Here is an 18936-nt window from a genome sequence, read left to right on the forward strand (position 1 = left end):
TGTCCTTGTTTAATGTTCTGGGGGGAGGTTTTTTGGAGAAAATACTAGACCCTGTTGGATATGTACTAATCTCTCTTGCTAGGTCTAGCCCAGGTCGTGACAGAAGTACATTTTGTCTTGCACATACTTGGACTCATGGACGGCACTGCCAATGATTAGGGATGTACCATCTGAACAAGAATGTCCTATTGTCTAGCATTTGACAGTATGAGTTGGGTGAGCTAGAACAAGCACTCCAATATTTGTCCCTGACCTTTTAGGAGACTCTTTTACCTTGGAAACATAAAGCAAAGCTTCTGAAGTGACATACAAAGCAAACAAGCTCTTTTCTCTTGACCACAGTATGTTGTAGTTACCATGTGCAAATAAGTCTTGACACGCAAAAAAACCAAACAAACCTGACTACAACTTAAATTTACATTGAAGGCAAAACAAAGCATGTTGCTGAAATATGCAAAGTTTGCCATTCACTATAGTTAAGGCTATGATTTTGTCACAGAGGATGTGGAAGTCATGGAATCTGTGACATCCAAAGACCTCCATGACATCAGCCCCTGTGGCTGGGGGCCCCCAAGCTCTGAACTGCCATGGGCAGCGGGGGTACCTTGCAGCTCCAAGCTACCGCAGGCAAGGGGGGTACCCAGCAGCTCCTGGACACTGTGGGGGATGGGGTATCCTGGCAGCTCCCTGGCCACCGTGGGGTGGGGTAGAGGGACCCCCATAGTTCCCTGGCTGCTGCCATGGGGCAGGGAGACCCCAGCAGCTCCCCGGTGTGGCGGCTGCTGCAGGGGGACCCCTGTAGCTCCTTGGCTGTCAGGGCAAGGGGCCCCTGCAGCACCCAACTGTGGTGGCAGAGGGATTCCCGCAGTTCCCCTTCACTGCGGGGGTGGGGGGGGCAGGGGATCCTCTGAAGTCCTCGGCTGCCATGGGGGGCCCCCCGCAGCTCCCCACTGTGGTGGCAGAGGGATTCCTGCAGCTCCCCACTGCTGGGGAGGGGGACCCCACAGCTCTCCTCCGCCACGGGAGGGCAGGGGGAACCTGGAGCTCTGAGCCCCCATGGGTAGTGGGGTACCAGACCTCTCAACCATCCGCAGCTGCCCAGCCCCTTCCCATTTTGTCATGGATATTTTTAGTAAAAGTCAGGGACAGGTCACTGGCTTCCATGAATTTTTCTTTATTGTCTGGTTTCAGAGTAGCAGCCGTGTTAGTCTGTATTCACAAAAAGAAAAGGAGGACTTGTGGCACCTTAGAGACTAACAAATTTATTTGAGCATAAGCTTTCATGAGCTACATCCGATGAAGTGAGCTGTAGCTCACAAAAGCTTATGCTCAAATGAATGTTAGTCTCTAAGGTGCCACAAGTCCTCCTTTTCTTTATTGTCTGTGACCTGTCCCTGACTTTTACTAAAAATATCCATGACAAAATCTTAGCCTTACCTATAATGCCAAAGCAAATACCTGTGTGGAAGAATAATACTTTTCCTGTCAGGATCTTTCTCAATAGCTATTATTTACTTAAAGGGCCACTGTCAAGGTTGATAAAGCCCTAAGGGAGGTAGAGTTCTGTTCCTACTCTGCCATTAACTTGTTGTGTAACCTTGGGCTAGTCCTGTCACACTTTGCCTCAGTTTTCCCATCTGTGAATTGGAGAGACTGTCCCACCTTTGTGAAGAACTTTTCTGGATGAAAGATGATAGGAATATTGTTAAAACTGATCTGAACATGACAATTGTTCCATGGTCCAGATTTTATCTTAGACACCAGTTGAATGTCTTCCCCCTCTGCCCTGCCTTACCCCTGTTGCAAGGGCTGGTTCAAAAACTGAAAACCATATTTATCTTAAGGATTTTTAATGAGCTCTTGCAACAACATGGCATGACTGCTCAGGCAGGTCAAGTCAGCATTTAAGCCCTATACATGTTTCCTTTTAACAGGCCTTGTAAAATCGTCAATATTTACTAGCCCAGGCAAAAAACATTTATCCCTAGTTTTACTAAAATGGTGGTTTTGGGTGAGGAGTGAGGAATGAAAAGAAGGGGTGAAAGAAATCCCAGTGTTACTAATACTTATCCATGAATACAAGAGTTACTCATCAAAAGCAAGCTGATGAATAGAATTGTGCTTGGCTGCTTTATCCAGGACACCTTTCTATCTGTGCCAACGCACAATAAATATATTAACTGATCTGAAACTACCTGTGGCTGAAAACATGGCAGCTATTCAACTATGAACACCAGAACTACCCTACCGTTCAGGACACTTCCAGTGTTTGGTTGCTTGAAATTGTAAATAAGCGTCTGATTTAAAAACAAATGTACAGGATCTCGTGGCATACAATTCCTCACTAATGTCTCAAAGTATTTCAGCAATTTAGTCACAAGGCATGTGCTCTGGAGCACACGAGAGCTTGACAAATGACTATTTCTTTGGGAGTGTGTGACGAAGAAGCCAGCTTAGCTATGCATATTATGTAAGTTGTCAGTAATTTGTTGTTTTCCTTTTAAGGCCCACAGCAATAGCTTTGAGTCACTCAGAGTGCACTAATGTACGGTATGTTCTATCGGGCTAATAATGACATGGAGGTGCATGTCCAGCTTTGCAAAGGGACACTAACTGCTAATGAAGCAATAAGCAATAAAGCAGCGGGGGGGGGGGGGGAAGGGAAGCTTTCTTCTTGTGAATTGTTTCTAGCACCTGTTCAAAATTGTGTGTGTGTGAAGATCTTTTTGGAAGGAGGAATAAGATTTTTTTTCTTTATTGGAATGGAAATGCAGATAACTTTTACGCTCTGTCTTCCCAGTAGGTAAAAGGGTAGTTTGTAGCTAAAAGCTCTCATGTTTGTTGCATAAGGTGCTTGTTAAAACTTCTCAGAAACAATAAATGACTTTAACCAAATGAATCAAGCTGCATTGTCACCTCTCCAACACTGCTCCAGCGACTGCACTCTGGAAAAACAAATCTCTCTGTGGGACGTGTTGCTGCACATTACTTAGTATTAGCTGCTAGTTAAACATACTTTGTTTGAAGACATGGGCAAAGCATTTGTTTTCCCCCAGGCCTGAATGAACCAGAACTCTGTGAAAGTTTACCGTAAGCAAAATAGCCCCACAAAATTCAATATAGAAGCTAAATATTTTGCATAAGAACTACCTGCTGGTACTAAAATAAGACCACTTGGCTGCACTGGAGCCAGGCAGGGTTGAAAAGAAGCCCAACAGCTTTAAAAGTTCACTGAATCTATTATTACATAAATTATAAAACATATCTGTACTTTAGTGATTCTAGGGTATCTACCATAGATGCAGAAGGAAGTGCCACAAATACGACCCAAGTGCCTTTCTGGTTTGCCAAGAAAGTGGACATTTAAATCCTGAAGTGGCAGTATTTGTCTTTCATGCAAGTCCAAAACCCACCTGCAATCACCAGTCTCCTAACAAATAAAACAGCAGCACTGCTCCCTGGTGAGTTTGTCTGTGACTAATGCAGACAAACAGCCAAAGGAATATAACTGTTGACATCCATCTATATCAATCCAAGCAAACGTTTTCACAAGCTGAACATGCTCAAAGGAGTCGTGCTCGCTGTAACTGGGGTATAAATTTCTTTTTCAACAGCAGACAGTAAACCAAACCATTCAATATTTCTGAACTTATAAAACTTAATCATTCCAGAGTGAGCAAATGAATCCCATTCAAATTAAAACAATATTTTTGCTAACAAAACAAAGACCATTTAAAAGATTATGGGGCAGATTCTGATCTCAGTGATGTTGATGCACGGCAAGAATGATTCCCTTAAAATCAGAGGAGTAACTGCAGTCATCTTCTAGTATAAATGAGATCAAAATTTAGCTTTGCCATTAATGTATGTGAATGTATAAATACACACACCACTAACATATATATTAACAAAAATACCCATAACTGAAAATCTTGAACTCTTACCCTCATTTTTTTCTGTAATATGTACATAAGCCGTGGCGGTCTGTAAGATCCCGATGGCTTTCCAGAGTATAAAAGTCTCAGCCAGCCATTGCAGCTCCAACCTGCCAGAAAAAAATATCTCTGGCTTCAGCTTTCCTTCCCGCCAGCTTAGATCTAAATAGCCTCAGGTTCATCTGAGCAAAACCAGAAAGCACACAGCTTTCCAGGCTGGCTCTGACGTCAGCCCCTGGCTCAGCTTTCGGTTGGCTGAGAGAGAGCTTGTCCAATTCAAAAGAAGCTGAGTTTACTGGGGCTGGCTTTTGTGTGTTCACTGTACAAGCTTTGAAAGAAAAGCCCACCCTCTGCTTTCCTCTATAGAAGCTTTAACACATCCAACAGGTTAGACCGCTAAGTACCTTTTCCCTCCCACCTCTTTTCTCCTTCAGAAACTTAAGAAGCCTGGAAGAACAACAGTACTTCAGCCTCTTTTATACTGACTGAAAACAACCACCATATGCTCTGTGCGGTGATGCTGTCTAGTTTGGGGCTGCCACGGGGAAGATCAGATAACCGAGCAAAGCGCAAGTGTGGCAGATGGAGTTAGGGCATTTCTGACTTGTGGCATTGTGCTAGCCAAACAAAACTGCTGATTCATTTCTTTGCTCTCGATATAAAAAGATGTGGCTTCTCTGGGGCAGGAAGCAGTGCCCACGATCAACATCTGGATGATATTCAAAAGCAAGCCTTAGCAACGGGCAGATCCAGGGCATGGGATATTCAGCAGCACCCAGCCTTGGCCTAATTCTGTTCCCATTGCCATCAATGGGGGTTTGTACCATCAATTTCAATGGAAGCAGAGTTGGGCCAGTCCTGACAGCTGTTTAAAAACCCCACCCCTTGAGATTTCAAGGGTCAGATAATCATTTCCCTTCCCCTGCCAACTATTTCAATGCAGATCTGAAATTTGTCACCTCCAATGGGATGGTGTTTCGAGAAAATGCCCAGAGGAGGTGGACAGGGAGGCAGTGACCAATCTGCTGTATAACCACTGCAATCTCTGTCTCTGAAAAACGCTCACTTATGGTCTCTTTCCAATACTAACTGGAATATTGGCATTGCTGTCCTAAACTTCAAAACTGTAAATGGCATCTTGAGTCTGCCAGGGTCAGCTCCAGCCCCAAACCAGTCCCATGTCTAGGGACACATAGAATCATAAAAAATGTAGGGCTGAAAGGGACCTCGAGAAATCATCTAGGCCAGCCTGCTGTGCAGAGGTGGCACCGAGTAAACCTAGACCATCCCCGACAGGTGTTTCTCCAACCTGTTCTTAAAAACCTCCAATGACTGGGGTAGCACAACCTTCCTTGTAAGCCTATTCCACAGCTTACCTATCCTTCTAGTTAGAAAGTTTTTCTTAACAGCTAACCAAAATCTCCCTTGCTGCAGATTAAGCCCATTACCTCTTGTCCTAAGTTCAGTGGACATGGAGAACACTTGATTGCTGTCCTCTTTATAACATGCTGGGAGACTGTTAAACTGGTTAAAAGGCAAGAAAAAAAAGGTAGGAATAAAGGGTCCGTTTTCAGAATGGAGAGCGTTAAATAGTGGTGTCCCCCAAGGATCTGTACTGGGACCAGTGCTGTTCCACATATTCATAAATGATCTGGATAAAGGGGTAAACAGTGCAGTGGCAAAATTTGCAGAAGATATAAAATTACTCAAGCTAGTTAAGTGCAAAGCAGACTGAGAAGAGTTACAAAGGGATCTCACAGAACTGGGTGACTGGGCAACAAAATGGCAGATCAAATTCAATGTTGATAAATGCAACGTAATGCACATTGGAAAACCCAATCCCAATTATACGTACAAAATGATGATCTAAATTAGCTGTTACCACTCAAGAAAGCAATCTTGGAGTCATTGTGGGTAGTTCTCTAAAAACATCCGCTCTATGTGCAGTGTCATTCAAAAAAGCTAATAGAATGTTAGGAACCATTAGGAAAGGGATAGATAATAAGACGAAAATGTTATAATGCCACTATATAAATCCATGGTATGCCCACACCTTGAATACAACGTGCACTTCTGGTTGCCCCATCTCAAAAAAGATATATTAAAAATGGAAAAGGACAGAGAAGGGCAAAAAAAAAATAAGGATATGAAACAGGGTATGCATCTGTATGAGGAGAGATTAAAAATACTTGGGACTGTTCATCTTGGAAAAGAGATGGCTAACGGGGGATATGATAGAAGTTCATAAAATCATGAATGGTGTGCAGAAAGTGTATAAGGAAGTGTTGTTTACCCCTTCACATAACACAAGAACCCAATTAAATTAATAGGCAGAAAGTTTAAAACAAACAAAAGAAAGTACTTCTTCATACAAGCACACAGTCAACCTATGGAACTCATTGCCAGGGGCTGCAGTGAAAGCCAAAACTATAACAGGGTTCAAAAAAGAACTAGATAAGTTCATGGAGGATAGGTCCATCAATAGCTAAGATGGTCAGGGATGCAATCCCATGCTCTGGGTGCCCCCAAGCCTCTAACTGGCAGAAGTTGTGACTGGACAACAGGGATGGATCAGTTGATAATTGCCTTGTTCTTTTCATTCCCTTTGACACATGTGACATTGGCCACTGTTGGAGCACAGGATACTGGGATCTATAGACCATTGGTTGATCCATTGTGGCCATTTTTATGTTCTGTTATCATGTTAAGTCCTCTGTTAAAAGTATGGTGATCAACTGGTATAAAGTGATACAATTAGAAAGTACAGCTCCAACCTACTTGTGAGCATTCAGCATTGTCTTCTGATAACGTTGTGAAACAAAGTAATAGTGCATCAGAATCAAGAGGAGACTCTCCCTCCTAAGTTGTTTGAGTGTCATAGTGACCAAAATAATTGCCCCTCCCCCCAGGTAAAGGAAAGAGGAATAGCTGAGTTGGACTGTGAGCAGGGATGCAGAAAGGTATTTGTTTGGCTTTGCTGGCTGGTCTGCAACATCTTCTCTATTTGTTAGGTTTTATGCTTCCCATTCCAAATATTTTTGTTGCATGACTGTTTTGGACATGCACTTTTATCCTCCTGTTGAGCATCAGGCATAAATTGCTGCCAAGAGCAGGATATAGGAAGTGCGTGGAACCAACAAGAGCAGTCAAATTATTTCCCTTGGAAAACATTCCTAAGTATGAACCCGCGTTGAAGAATCGGTTCCATAGTCAGAGCTACACCCAGTAGCACTAACAATGAAAAAGTGAATGCACATGATGTTTTTTCCAAAACCTGCTTCTGTCCTATGCTAATCCACTCTCCCTTCCTGTGCAAAAGGATGTTGAGACCAAGTGCAGTGCTTGCCAGTTAGAATTAACAAAATGCACCACGTTAATTAAGCTCCAACAAAAGATTCAGCTTCAATTAATGTTAAAAACAACTCAGGCTTGCTAATAACACAAGAGATGTGATCAGATCTGGGTTGGAAGGTCTCTCATCAGTAAGAGGAATTGTGCCTCACTGGGGGGAGTGCACAACTATACAGCCCCAAAGGCATGTGTCCCAGGCATTGTGCCTTTTGGAGCTTTCCATTGTGCAGGGGGAGGACAGTCACTGCCCCAGTACTACATGAGCATTGAGAGAAAGGGGAAGGGTCATTGTCTCCCCTCATTTGGGGTGCCTAATGATACTAGCTTCACCTTTGCTCTCTGAGTGCAAGGACTCTGTGCTTGGCCCCTGCATGGGTATGCTAGGGCAGGCAGCTGCTCTGGCCTCTTCCCGTGTCCCCCCCCCGGCACCCCACCAACATGCATACCCATTCAGAAGCCAGGTGACATCTGGCTCTAGATGCATAAAACATTAAAGGCAAAATGAGAGTTGGCTTCCTACAAGGGGACAGAGTAGCTGAGGTATGGTGGTCTGTACTGTATTGGGTCTTATTCTGTGCTCATCCCCATAGTGTCCAAGCATCTTCTCACAAGATAAATATGAGTCAGTAGTAAAACCCTTCTGCAAAAACATCAGACATTGTTCTGGGATGTATTAGCAGGTGTGTTGTAAGCAAGATATTAGAAGTAATTCTTCCACGCTACTCTGCACTGATAAGGCCTCAGCTGGAGTATTGTGTCCAGTTCTGGGCACCGCATTTCACGAAAGATGTGGACAAATTTGGAGAAAGTCCAGAGGAGAGCAACAAAACTGATTAAAGGTCTAGAAAACATAATTTATGAGGAAAAGATTGAAAAAACTGGCTTTGAAGTCCCTGCCAGTCCTACACTTGTATGATTCTATGCATTAAGCGAGGTGACTAACATCTGTCACATGATGGTGCTCTCATCCTCTCCCCGCGGGTGGAGTGTGTGCAGTGGAATGTGTGACTTGGAATCTTGTTTTAATATACACGTGAGCACACACATTGCTATGCATGTCTTTAGAGAAGAGAAGGTAGAAGAAATGTGCCTTGCATTTAAAGCGGAAGGTGGTGAGGTTTGTGATAGTCCTTATAACCTCATTTCACAGTCTTGGGTGGCAAACGAGGAATCTCTGTCTCCAGGCAACAGTTGTATTGGGAGATTGGAGACCTGGGTTCTATTAGCAGCCAAGCCACTGACCTACTTTGTCCTCTTGGGTAAGTTGCTTCATCCCTCTTTGTACAATGGGGGTGAGGACACTTACCTGCCTGTAACCAGCATTTGAAACCTGCAGATGTAGAAGGCTAGCTAATGCCTAAGTATAATTGTTGTCATTACAGCCATCCTGTTCCTGAACAACCTATAAACTTCTTTAAAGATGCGTTTCCTAGTGATTGCATCTTGACACTGGTGGCTAGACATGAGAGCAAGATTGACCAAGAAAGTGGCAGCTAGATTTATTTTTGTGGACGTCCTGCATGTTACCATAAAGGGGACTTGAAGCAGACCCTTCATTTTGTACCAAGCAAGTAAAAGAGGAGCCTCCTGCCTCTGGGTGAGTCAGTAGGAGTGACTCTCTCAGCCAGAAGATACTTTCAGACTATTTTATATTGGCTAATTTCAAAGTGTAAAAGAACACAAGTGTTAAGAGGAAGGCTGACCTTGTCATGGAGACACTGGATTGGGACTCATGGGGCCTGGGCTCATTTCCTGACACTGCCACAGCTGTCCTGTGAAAGATGCTTAATTTCTCTGTGCCTCAATTTCCCACTTGTGAAACGATAATGGTGATAATGTTTTCTTTTTCCCACTTTTTGTCTGCCTTATCTGTTTAGATTGTAAACTCTTCAGGACAGGAGCTGTGTCTGATTGTGTGTATGTACAGCACCTAACACAATAGGGTCTCAATCTCAGATGTGTCAACTGACATGGAAATAAGAAATAATAACCTCAAAAAGAAAACTTTTGGTAAAAGAGTGAGCTAGAAGTTGATTCCAAAGTGAGGTTTTTCTTCTTGTACCGGTGTGAATGTTTCCCTTTCTGTCCTCTTTTTAGAAGGGAAAAATAACCCATCCCTAATATAATTAGAAGTTAATGAAGGAAAAGCTTGTGTTTTTTAACAGTCTCATAAAAGATTAAGAGCTGAATAACAGTATGTTGAAAACAATTTACTTAAATGCACTTGAGCAAAAGTACATAAATTGTTCCTATTTCAGAAAAGCAAGTAATTACCAAGAGATCCATTAACAATGAACTTAGGCTACTACCTTAATTACAAGGCGAGTCTCTGAAATATGACGTTTAGAGCCTTTTTCGATTAAACTGTTCAAGTCACTTGTTGGTAACATTCCATACACAGACTTGTTCAGTAAATAAGTCTGAGTTCATACAACAGCGCACATACACATGCCATAGGGTAACATCACTTGCCTTCATGGAAGAGGAAGGGACCAAAGGGGGAGAGATGGCGTGGAAAGTGAGCTTGATTGTGCCCAGTTTTCCTTTTACTGCGAATCAACTTGAAATGGGCCAGCCACAAAGGGCTCAGCTCAGCTAAGAAATCACAATCGGGCCCATAGTCTACTCACACCCTTCAATGCTTACCCAACCTGACCCTTTTGTTGTTTTACTGCTATTCTTTAGTAAGCAGTAAAATGTATGCAGTTGCGATGGTAGTTTTGGAATGGCCTTGCTTACGGGATAATTAACAGCTGTTGATGGTGCTATTGACCAGTCACCAGGATGTATGAGACTCTAAGGGTAGGCAGTAGAGCTGGTTGAAAATTTTGACTTTTTTTCATCAGGAAACCCAAAGTTTTTGGCAAACCAAGTTTTTGATTTTGGCAGAAGAAAACTAGAATTTTCCAGAGAAAGCAGAAATTTTTCATGAACATTTTCCCTTAGTCAAATCTCAATTTTCTGTCAAAACAGTTTTGACAGAAAACCAGCCTTAATGAGTGGGTAGTTCACCCTCCATGCCCACTCAATATGTGGCTCACTGGTTAGACTGTCAAAAGAAGTGCTCATTAGTGTGGTTGTGACAATGTTCATGATGTGGGCACCTTGCCATAGGCAAGGCCAGTCTTACCCAATTTTTCTCACACAAACATAGACACACAGAAAAATACATGGCACTTAATACAAATCATAGAATATCAGGGTTGGAAGGGACCTCAGGAGGTCATCTAGTCCAACCCTCTGCTCAAAGCAGGACCAATCCCCAATTTTTGCCCCAGAACCCTAAATGGCCCCCTCAAGGATTGAGCTCACAACCCTGGATTTAGCAGGCCAATGCTCAAACCACTGAGCTATGAATATAGACATCTAGTAGAACAGCCCCAGATAGCCTCAACTATCTGTTTGCACATGGAATGTTAAATATATCCCCGTATATAGTCAGAATTAACAGAGGACAATGTGTATAGGTTCTACCATTTTATGGCAATCACCAACAGGGCAATAAACAATACAAAAAACAAGGGGAAAGAGTAGGGCCAATACTTTTAACATCAAATGCATGGAATAGGAGCTATTCCTTATTAGCTTACCTTTTTTTTTTACTTAGCTAAAAAAACCCAAAATGGGTGAATACTTCAGTGCTCATGAAAGGCAGAACTAAAAGCATGCTCTGGAGCATTAGCTGTGCTTGTCTTGTTGTACAGTCTAGCTTTTCTTGAGCAGTAACTGCCAGTCAGCCCAGATTTTCTGGGTACGTGTTTTTCTAAATCAGGAGAAATCTCTACTAGAGATTGATGTAACCGACAAATTCATTCCACTTGTAATATTAGGAGAGGTCATCAGAGTCTCAGCTAGTGGACTAACCCACAACTTGGGTAGGATGAGCTGATTAGAAACAGGCCAGATTTAAATTGCTCAATGAGGTTTATTTGAGAGTGGGGACAAAGATTTATTTTTGCATTTTCCATTACTTGGGGATCATACCGTTACTCTAACACCGCATTTTCAGCTGTTTCTGCTGTACGTAGCAAATGACAGTACCCACCCCTGTGTCATCTTGGTTTTGTTGGTCAAACCAGTATCTAATTAGTCCTTCAGCATCTAACTTGGAAGCCTTGTGGAACTAGCCTTTCAAAAAGGTAACATGAATTTACATTGATCACCATGCCTTGAGTAAGCCCGACCCCTGCCAGTTTGGTCTTACAACAGCACAGTTGAGTTGAGATACATACTGTATGCCACCACTGCATTTAATTTAGGAGACTATATCCTGTTCTTAAAGGGGGTAAAGTCACTTTCTCTCATCTCTGTGACTACTGACCACAAGTACAGTCTAAACTCCTGTCCCGAGCCTACAATGACTGCAGAGGTCCATCTGCATGAAGCCCTGCTGATTTCAAAGGGACTGTACGAAGAAGACCACCCACAGAGAGCTCATTGTAGGATCAGGCCCTTCCTGACGGCCAGCCATATATCTAAACACCTGCTAGATGGAACATTATTAAAGGTAAAACCATACTGAATCTTTTCCAGTGGGGTGAAGCCAACTAAACAGCTGTGTTCTGTAGGGAAATTGAAGCAGCTTTGACATAATTCAATAAGTGAATTTCAGAGTAGCAGCAATGTTAGTCTGTAGCCGTAAAAAGAAGAGGAGGACCTGTGGCACCTTAGAGACTAACAAATTTATTAGAGCATAAGCTTTCGTGAGCAACAGCTCCCTTCATCGGATGAGCTAAGTATGAATTGACATACGTGAGCTACACTGGGCCAGTCCCTGCATAGTGGCGTGTCTGTTTCAGGAAATAAACAGAATTGCACTACAAACAAGCAACATTCACTATTGCCCTGCAGCTATTTTTATATTTTCTTGCCTCGTGCTCTTTACGGATTAAGTCACAACTTAAATAACTGATGAAAAACAACTTGTCTTTGGAACTTTCTTGTCCTTGCCGCTGCCACCTTTGAAAATCTGAGGATTGCACCACTCTCTGATTGCTAGTATTGACTTCTGGGACACTTAGCTGTAGCAGTTTCAAGTAGCAGTACCTCTAGATTATTATTCAGTGAGGTGGAATGCTCTAAGTGTCCATAGGATACAGTTATTACTGAACTAGTTCTTTCTTCACTCTGTCTTTGCAAGTCAAGGCGACTTGTTCTGATATTATATTAAAGATGTACTCCCAGTTTTCTTATTTCAGCTTTAGAACTACAGGACATTTGTTCAGCTGCTGGTCAGTAAAAAAAGGACTTAAAACGGGCTAGGAAAAAGAAATAGAGTTAAGTTCAAGAGTACAGCACCAGCCCAATAAACATCCTGGTGCCAGATTCTCAGCCCTGTTAGAGCGGCTTTGTTGGGCTCTCATGGTGTAAAGCTACTGTAATGCCACCTTAAGCATCTGAGGGAGGATTCCCTGGTACAGGAAGACAGTGAATAGATGTAGAGCGGATGTGGTAATTCATGCTTTGAACTCCCATCTCAGCCAGCAGAGGAGGAGGCTTTGCTAGGAGTAAGCAGTGTGTAGTCGGGGTTCCCTGTGTCCCTGATGAGCCACACGAGAATAACTCTTGTGGCCCTAGACAGCTGGGCATAAGCTAGAGCAATCTCAGAGCTGTTCTACTTTCCACTGATCCACAGCTAGCATCAGGGCTAGGGGGCTGTAAAGGTGACTTTTTTTTCTGTGTGCACTTTGGTAACTTATTTTTATCTGAAAACAAACTGAAAGGCAGATTTCATGCAGTGAAAGATGCCAGATCAGCAGTTCTGGAAGCTATAGTTCTCTGTCTACAGAATGGGTCCCAGGAACAGTGTTGGCTTCCCTATACTTCCCACTTAGGTGCCTCACCCCATGAATGAGAAGGCAGTTCATATTTAATAGTTTGCCAGTCCCCTCGTCTCTCTGAGACAGCCAGTAGGAAGACAGTTGCAGAGGTGATGGTGGTGATGGTTGTAGTATGGATATCTGTCCATTAGGAACTGAAAGCATTAAACACATTTCACTTAACCACTAAGTGGCCCTAAGGAGAATGGCTGCCATCCTCAACTCATTCAGAACAAAACCTCTGTGTTATTCAGAACCCATCTGTTTGACTTAATTTTCCCTAAATTAGCCCCTTAAAACAGACCAACTTCCTTCCGTCCTGCCCTCCCCCCCCATCTGTTGTTAAAACCCAAATCAGTAACTATAAGCTTGTTCCTGCTGGTAGACTGCAAGAGATTTTTGTATTTACTTCTCAGGGAAGTCACTTGGATACCACAGAGATAGGTGTTTTATAAAATAAAATAAAATAAAATAAAATAGAACTAGATAGTCACTTAATGATAATGACTTTCAGGTACTACCATTCTGGGCTAGATTTGAGCTACTGGCTTAGAGGTAAGAGGCTTTATATCCCATTGCAAATCTCTTGAGCATTCCATTCAGCACCCCTTTGATTTACCATTTATGGTGTAGGTGTGGATCTACTGCACACTCACTACTTATAAGACCTATCTGCAGGGAAGTAATTTAGAAATGAATCTCTTTGCCCCACTGTTTGCGCAAGAGACGCTTCTAAAAAGCCTCTATATTATAACAATCCTGTCAACCCCTCTTAATAGTAATAACCTGAGCACTATGCAGTGCTAATCGACCACTTGAGAACTGTTGCTGAAAATCTAAATGTGGTCTATTGAAGGTGAACTCTTCACAGGATAATTCAGGTTTTCACCCCAAACCTCTTTCCATCACTCGTTCCAAAGAATATTTGGTGCAACAAAGATGAGTCAGGAACTCCTGTGCTTTCAAAACATTGTACAGGGTTTTAGCTGTGCTATCCAATTAAAAATCAATGGGAGCTGAGCTGCTAAAACCCTGACCCTGGGAAAGAAGCAAAAAGATATGGCTCTATTCACGGATAACTTTTTAAATTCATTCAGTTCATTATACAGCCATCTTTTCAAATTCATTCATGAAACCTATCCTTTTTTAACCACGGGGAGAGCGTAATTGGGTGAATTCAAGAAAAGCACTCTGTAGACAAAAAGAAAAGGAGGACTTGTGGCACCTTAGAGACTAACCAATTTATTAGAGCATAAGCTTTCGTGAGCTACAGCTCACTTCCTCAGATGCATATCGTGGAAACTGCAGCAGGCTTTATATATACACAGAGAATATGAAACAATACCTATTCCCACCCCACTGTCCTGCTGGTAATAGCTTATCTAAAGTGATTTCCAGCACAAATCCAGGTTTTCTCACCCTCCACCCCCCCACACAAATTCACTCTCCTGCTGGTGATAGCCCATCCAAAGTGACAACTCTTTACACAATGTGCATGACAATCAAGCTGGGCTATTTCCTGCATAAATCCAGGTTCTCACATCCCCCCACCCCCATACACACACAAACTCACTCTCCTGCTGGTAATAGCTCATCCAAACTGACCACTCTTCAAGTTAAAATCCAAGTTAAACCAGAACATCTGGGGGGGGGGGGGTAGGAAAAAACAAGAGGAAACAGGCTACCTTGCATAATGACTTAGCCACTCCAAGTCTCTATTTAAGCCTAAATTAATAGTATCCAATTTGCAAATGAATTCCAATTCAGCAGTTTCTCGCTGGAGTCTGGATTTGAAGTTTTTTTGTTTTAAGATAGCGACCTTCATGTCTGTGATCGCGTGACCAGAGAGATTGAAGTGTTCTCCGACTGGTTTATGAATGTTACAATTCTTGACATCTGATTTGTGTCCATTTATTCTTTTACGTAGAGACTGTCCAGTTTGACCAATGTACATGGCAGAGGGGCATTGCTGGCACATGATGGCATATATCACATTGGTGGATGTGCAGGTGAACGAGCCTCTGATAGTGTGGCTGATGTTATTAGGCCCTGTGATGGTGTCCCCTGAATAGATATGTGGGCACAGTTGGCAACGGGCTTTGTTGCAAGGATAAGTTCCTGGGTTAGTGGTTCTGTTGTGTGGTATGTGGTTGTTGGTGAGTATTTGCTTCAGGTTGCGGGGCTGTCTGTAGGCAAGGACTGGCCTGTCTCCCAAGATTTGTGAGAGTGTTGGGTCATCCTTTAGGATAGGTTGTAGATCCTTAATAATGCGTTGGAGGGGTTTTAGTTGGGGGCTGAAGGTGACGGCTAGTGGCGTTCTGTTATTTTCTTTGTTAGGCCTGTCCTGTAGTAGGTAACTTCTGGGAACTCTTCTGGCTCTATCAATCTGTTTCTTTACTTCTGCAGGTGGGTATTGTAGTTGTAAGAAAGCTTGACAGAGATCTTGTAGGTGTTTGTCTCTGTCTGAGGGGTTGGAGCAAATGCGGTTGTATCGCAGAGCTTGGCTGTAGACGATGGATCGTGTGGTGTGGTCAGGGTGAAAGCTGGAGGCATGCAGGTAGGAATAGCGGTCAGTAGGTTTCCGGTATAGGGTGGTGTTTATGTGACCATTGTTTATTAGCACTGTAGTGTCCAGGAAGTGGATCTCTTGTGTGGACTGGACCAGGCTACTCTGTAGACAGACATTAAATGATTTGCAGAGTTCAGGGCTAATAGGAGAGGCTATAGCTTACTGTTCTAGGTACATTCTTATAGCAAACAGGCAATAATACTTTCTTAAAGGGAGAACTCTGCCTATAACAAGTGCTTCTCAGCAACACCTTGAGATAACCAGTAAGCCCATCAATGAGGCAGCCAAGGTTGTCTGTGGAAATTTAAGGCATTCTGTAAGATTCCATGCTATGCAAGACAAGGTCATCTTCACTTCAGGAAAAAAAAACCAAACATTCATTATAGTTCTATTATATTTCTAGGGCCTGATTTCAATGGAGTTGCACTGGCATGAAACTGGAGTCAGGCAGTAGAGAATCAGGACCATAATCTACCAAAAAATGTACCCTTGCAGTTCAGGTTATGTCAAACTTTTTTTCCCTTTCTGTCCTAATCTAGGCCACAATCTTGCAAATAGCTCTGTGTGGATGGACCCCTGTGCCTGCATGGAATCCTTATGCTTTCCCTTTTTACTGAAGTCAGTTAGGATCTGTGTATGGCTCTGTCTCAAGGCTCTGCCTTGAAGAATGAAGCCCTGCTGTGTAGTGGTGTTACTGACTGCTAAAGCTGTTACATTTCACCCCAGAAGTGGCTGCATATGAAGGATTGAATACATAATCTTTTTTAAGCAGCTTTATTTCTGTGCTCCACCAGTGCAGTCAGGTAGTATAAGAACAAGGGAAGACATGATTCTTACCCTGAGATGTTTATGACCTAAGGCCTGTAAGGCCCTAATCTTGCAATAAACAGCCCTGTTTAGGGAAACCCCTAAGCCTATGTAGGGCTCCACTGATTTCAGTAGGGGTTGGCATATGCAGAGTTCATTACAGGATCAGGCCCTATGCTGGTGAAGATCTTTGGAGATGAAAAGCACTGTGTAGCTATCAAAGACTATTTAGCTATTATTTTCTGTTCAAGTCATCCATGAAAACAAGGTCTATGCTTTTCAGATAGTATTTTGCCAAAGTGCATAGCTAGTGATGTTTCACGTTTTCTATAAATACTGAAGAGGAGTGATACATGAACCCTATGTAAGTTCAGCTCTTATCTTAGGTTTTCCTGTGGATTTAGATAATGCTCTGTTATCAATGGAGTGACTGGACCCAGGCGCCTCCCTTCCTCCCAAAAAGGGTAATTTTAAAACAATATGTACATAGGCTTGCACAGACCAATGGGCTGAATTTGTATTTGCATTGGTAGCCAATTATTAAGACCAATGAAGACACTGCTTTTGTCCTAGCATTAAAAAATATCATGGGCAGTAATAGTTATAAAGATAATATGTTTACTAATAAACATTGTTGCATGCATTTGTGTCTGAACTGTGTGTAATTGTTTTAAAGCTCTTAGTGAATCTGTTCCTTGATTAAGTCCCATTAGTTACTGAAGGCTATGGGGATCTACTGAAAACATTGAGCATATGAGACTCCCTTATTTAATCCCTTTATCTTCTTCGTTTGCAAATGCTAGCAAATTAAATTGATGTCAAAGTGATGGACAGGCAGTATAGGAATTCAACGAGATTGTAGATAGCAGTGCAGATGTCAACCCAAGAGAGGGGAGTGAATTCAGTGAATATCTATGACCCTCATCAATAAGGTAATGATGAGCTTTGCCGAATAGCCAATCTTGGCCTCACACCAGGAAGCCTTACTTCATATTGCCCACAGTGATAATGAGCTGTGGAGCTACAAGAAGGATAATTGAAAGCAGGTCTCAGAAAAGGGTACAATAAATAGTTTAAGGAAATCTTAACCAGATGCATCCTCTCTCAGCCACAGTCTATCCAACTATCTTCCTGTTCTGTGGTCCAGTCTCTGTCATGAAATATACAAAATACAGCATGTGAAGTAGAAAAATTACAGTGAAATAAGTATTCTAGCATTTGTTTACCTTGTGTCTACCGCTGAAAAAATTATATGGCCAGCAACCTAAGCGTTTCTATCCAGAAGCATGACTATCTTCAGGTGAAATGATCACATGACTTTCCTTAGACTAAAGAGAATGGGTAAGATTTTCAGCTGCTACAAATTGGCAAAGCTCCTCTGAAATCAATGGAGCTGCATGGTTTAACGCCAGCTGAGGATCTGGCCCATCAGTTTGACTACTGACTAGTGGACCTCTCAAGAAATACATCTTTGACAGATGAACTATCAGAACTTTCACTCAAGACGCACACACTTGTTTTTTCTAATGTGCCACACAGTGAAGTCAGAGGAAGCTTTCCAGACAAATGCTGCTTCAGACACTATCCTGAAAACATCACAAATGCATTTGAAAGTCATTTATAATCTGTCTCAAAGGTGGATTTGACATGTGTTTAGTTAATTGAACAACTGATGATATAGCAAGGCGTGTGAAAGCCAGAATATGTCTGTCTGAGCAAGTAGCGTTGCTTACCTATTTTGCACGTTCACAACTATCCTAAACTTTCTTTCATCTTTATTCTGCTCAGCATCGCTGCTTCTGCTCAAACCTACTGCATTATTCATACGTGCTTCTAATTTTGGCCTAACTTTGAACTGCAGATAATTGGAATGTCTTCAATTGTTGTATTCGTTCACACATCAAAGAGCATCTCGCCAGCAATCAGTGTTTTGGTGAAGGGGTGTATGTGAGCGCACATGCATTTTAAAGTATGAAATTTTTATTTTGTGGCATTGGGACACCTCCCAGGCAGTCTACCAAAAATTAAAGTAAAGAACATGATTTATTTTCATAACAGAAGTTAGAACTAGAAGGGACCTTACAGGTCATCATATTAAACCCTTTGCAACCAGAGCCTGATCCAAAGCCCGGTTAAGACAACAGAAATAATCTCATTGACTTGAATGGGCTTTGGATCTGGCCCCCAGTGGAGGACAATCCTAATCCGAGAAGTGATGTTTTTCCTCTAGGGGTGTGTCTGCACAGCATTTTAGAGTGAGCTTCCCACCCAGGGTCAATAGACTTGGGCTAGTGCTATAAAAGTAGTTGTATGTACAATGCTTTAAAGTTACAGCTTGGGCTCTGAAGCGTAGGGCGGCGGGGGTCACAGAGTGGTTTTCCAGATGTTTTTGAACACTCCCAGTCATCAGCGCTGTTGCCTTATTTTCCTTTCCTTCCTCCCCCCCACTCCACAT

The 18936-nt window shown here is 42.5% G+C and overlaps 1 protein-coding gene across 4 annotated transcripts in view; it reads right to left on the reverse strand.

The window, feature by feature from the left end:
- Positions 1-18936, reverse strand: part of RASGEF1A (RasGEF domain family member 1A) — a 274204-nt gene that overhangs the window by 32483 nt on the left and 222785 nt on the right. Inside the window, exon 1 of one of the 4 annotated variants that reach the window (XM_084633587.1) lies at positions 3945-4118. The exons of the other annotated variants lie outside the window; for them this stretch is intronic. Within the exon in view, the coding sequence (XP_084489713.1) occupies positions 3945-3971 (27 nt within the window). The 5' untranslated portion in view covers positions 3972-4118. Of the gene's footprint in view, positions 1-3944; positions 4119-18936 lie in introns of those variants that run through there. 4 annotated transcript variants of the gene reach the window in all.

The sequence above is a fragment of the Lepidochelys olivacea genome (assembly GCF_965140295.1).
Source record: "Lepidochelys olivacea isolate rLepOli2 genome assembly, chromosome: 7".
Lineage (NCBI taxonomy): Eukaryota > Metazoa > Chordata > Testudines > Cheloniidae > Lepidochelys > Lepidochelys olivacea.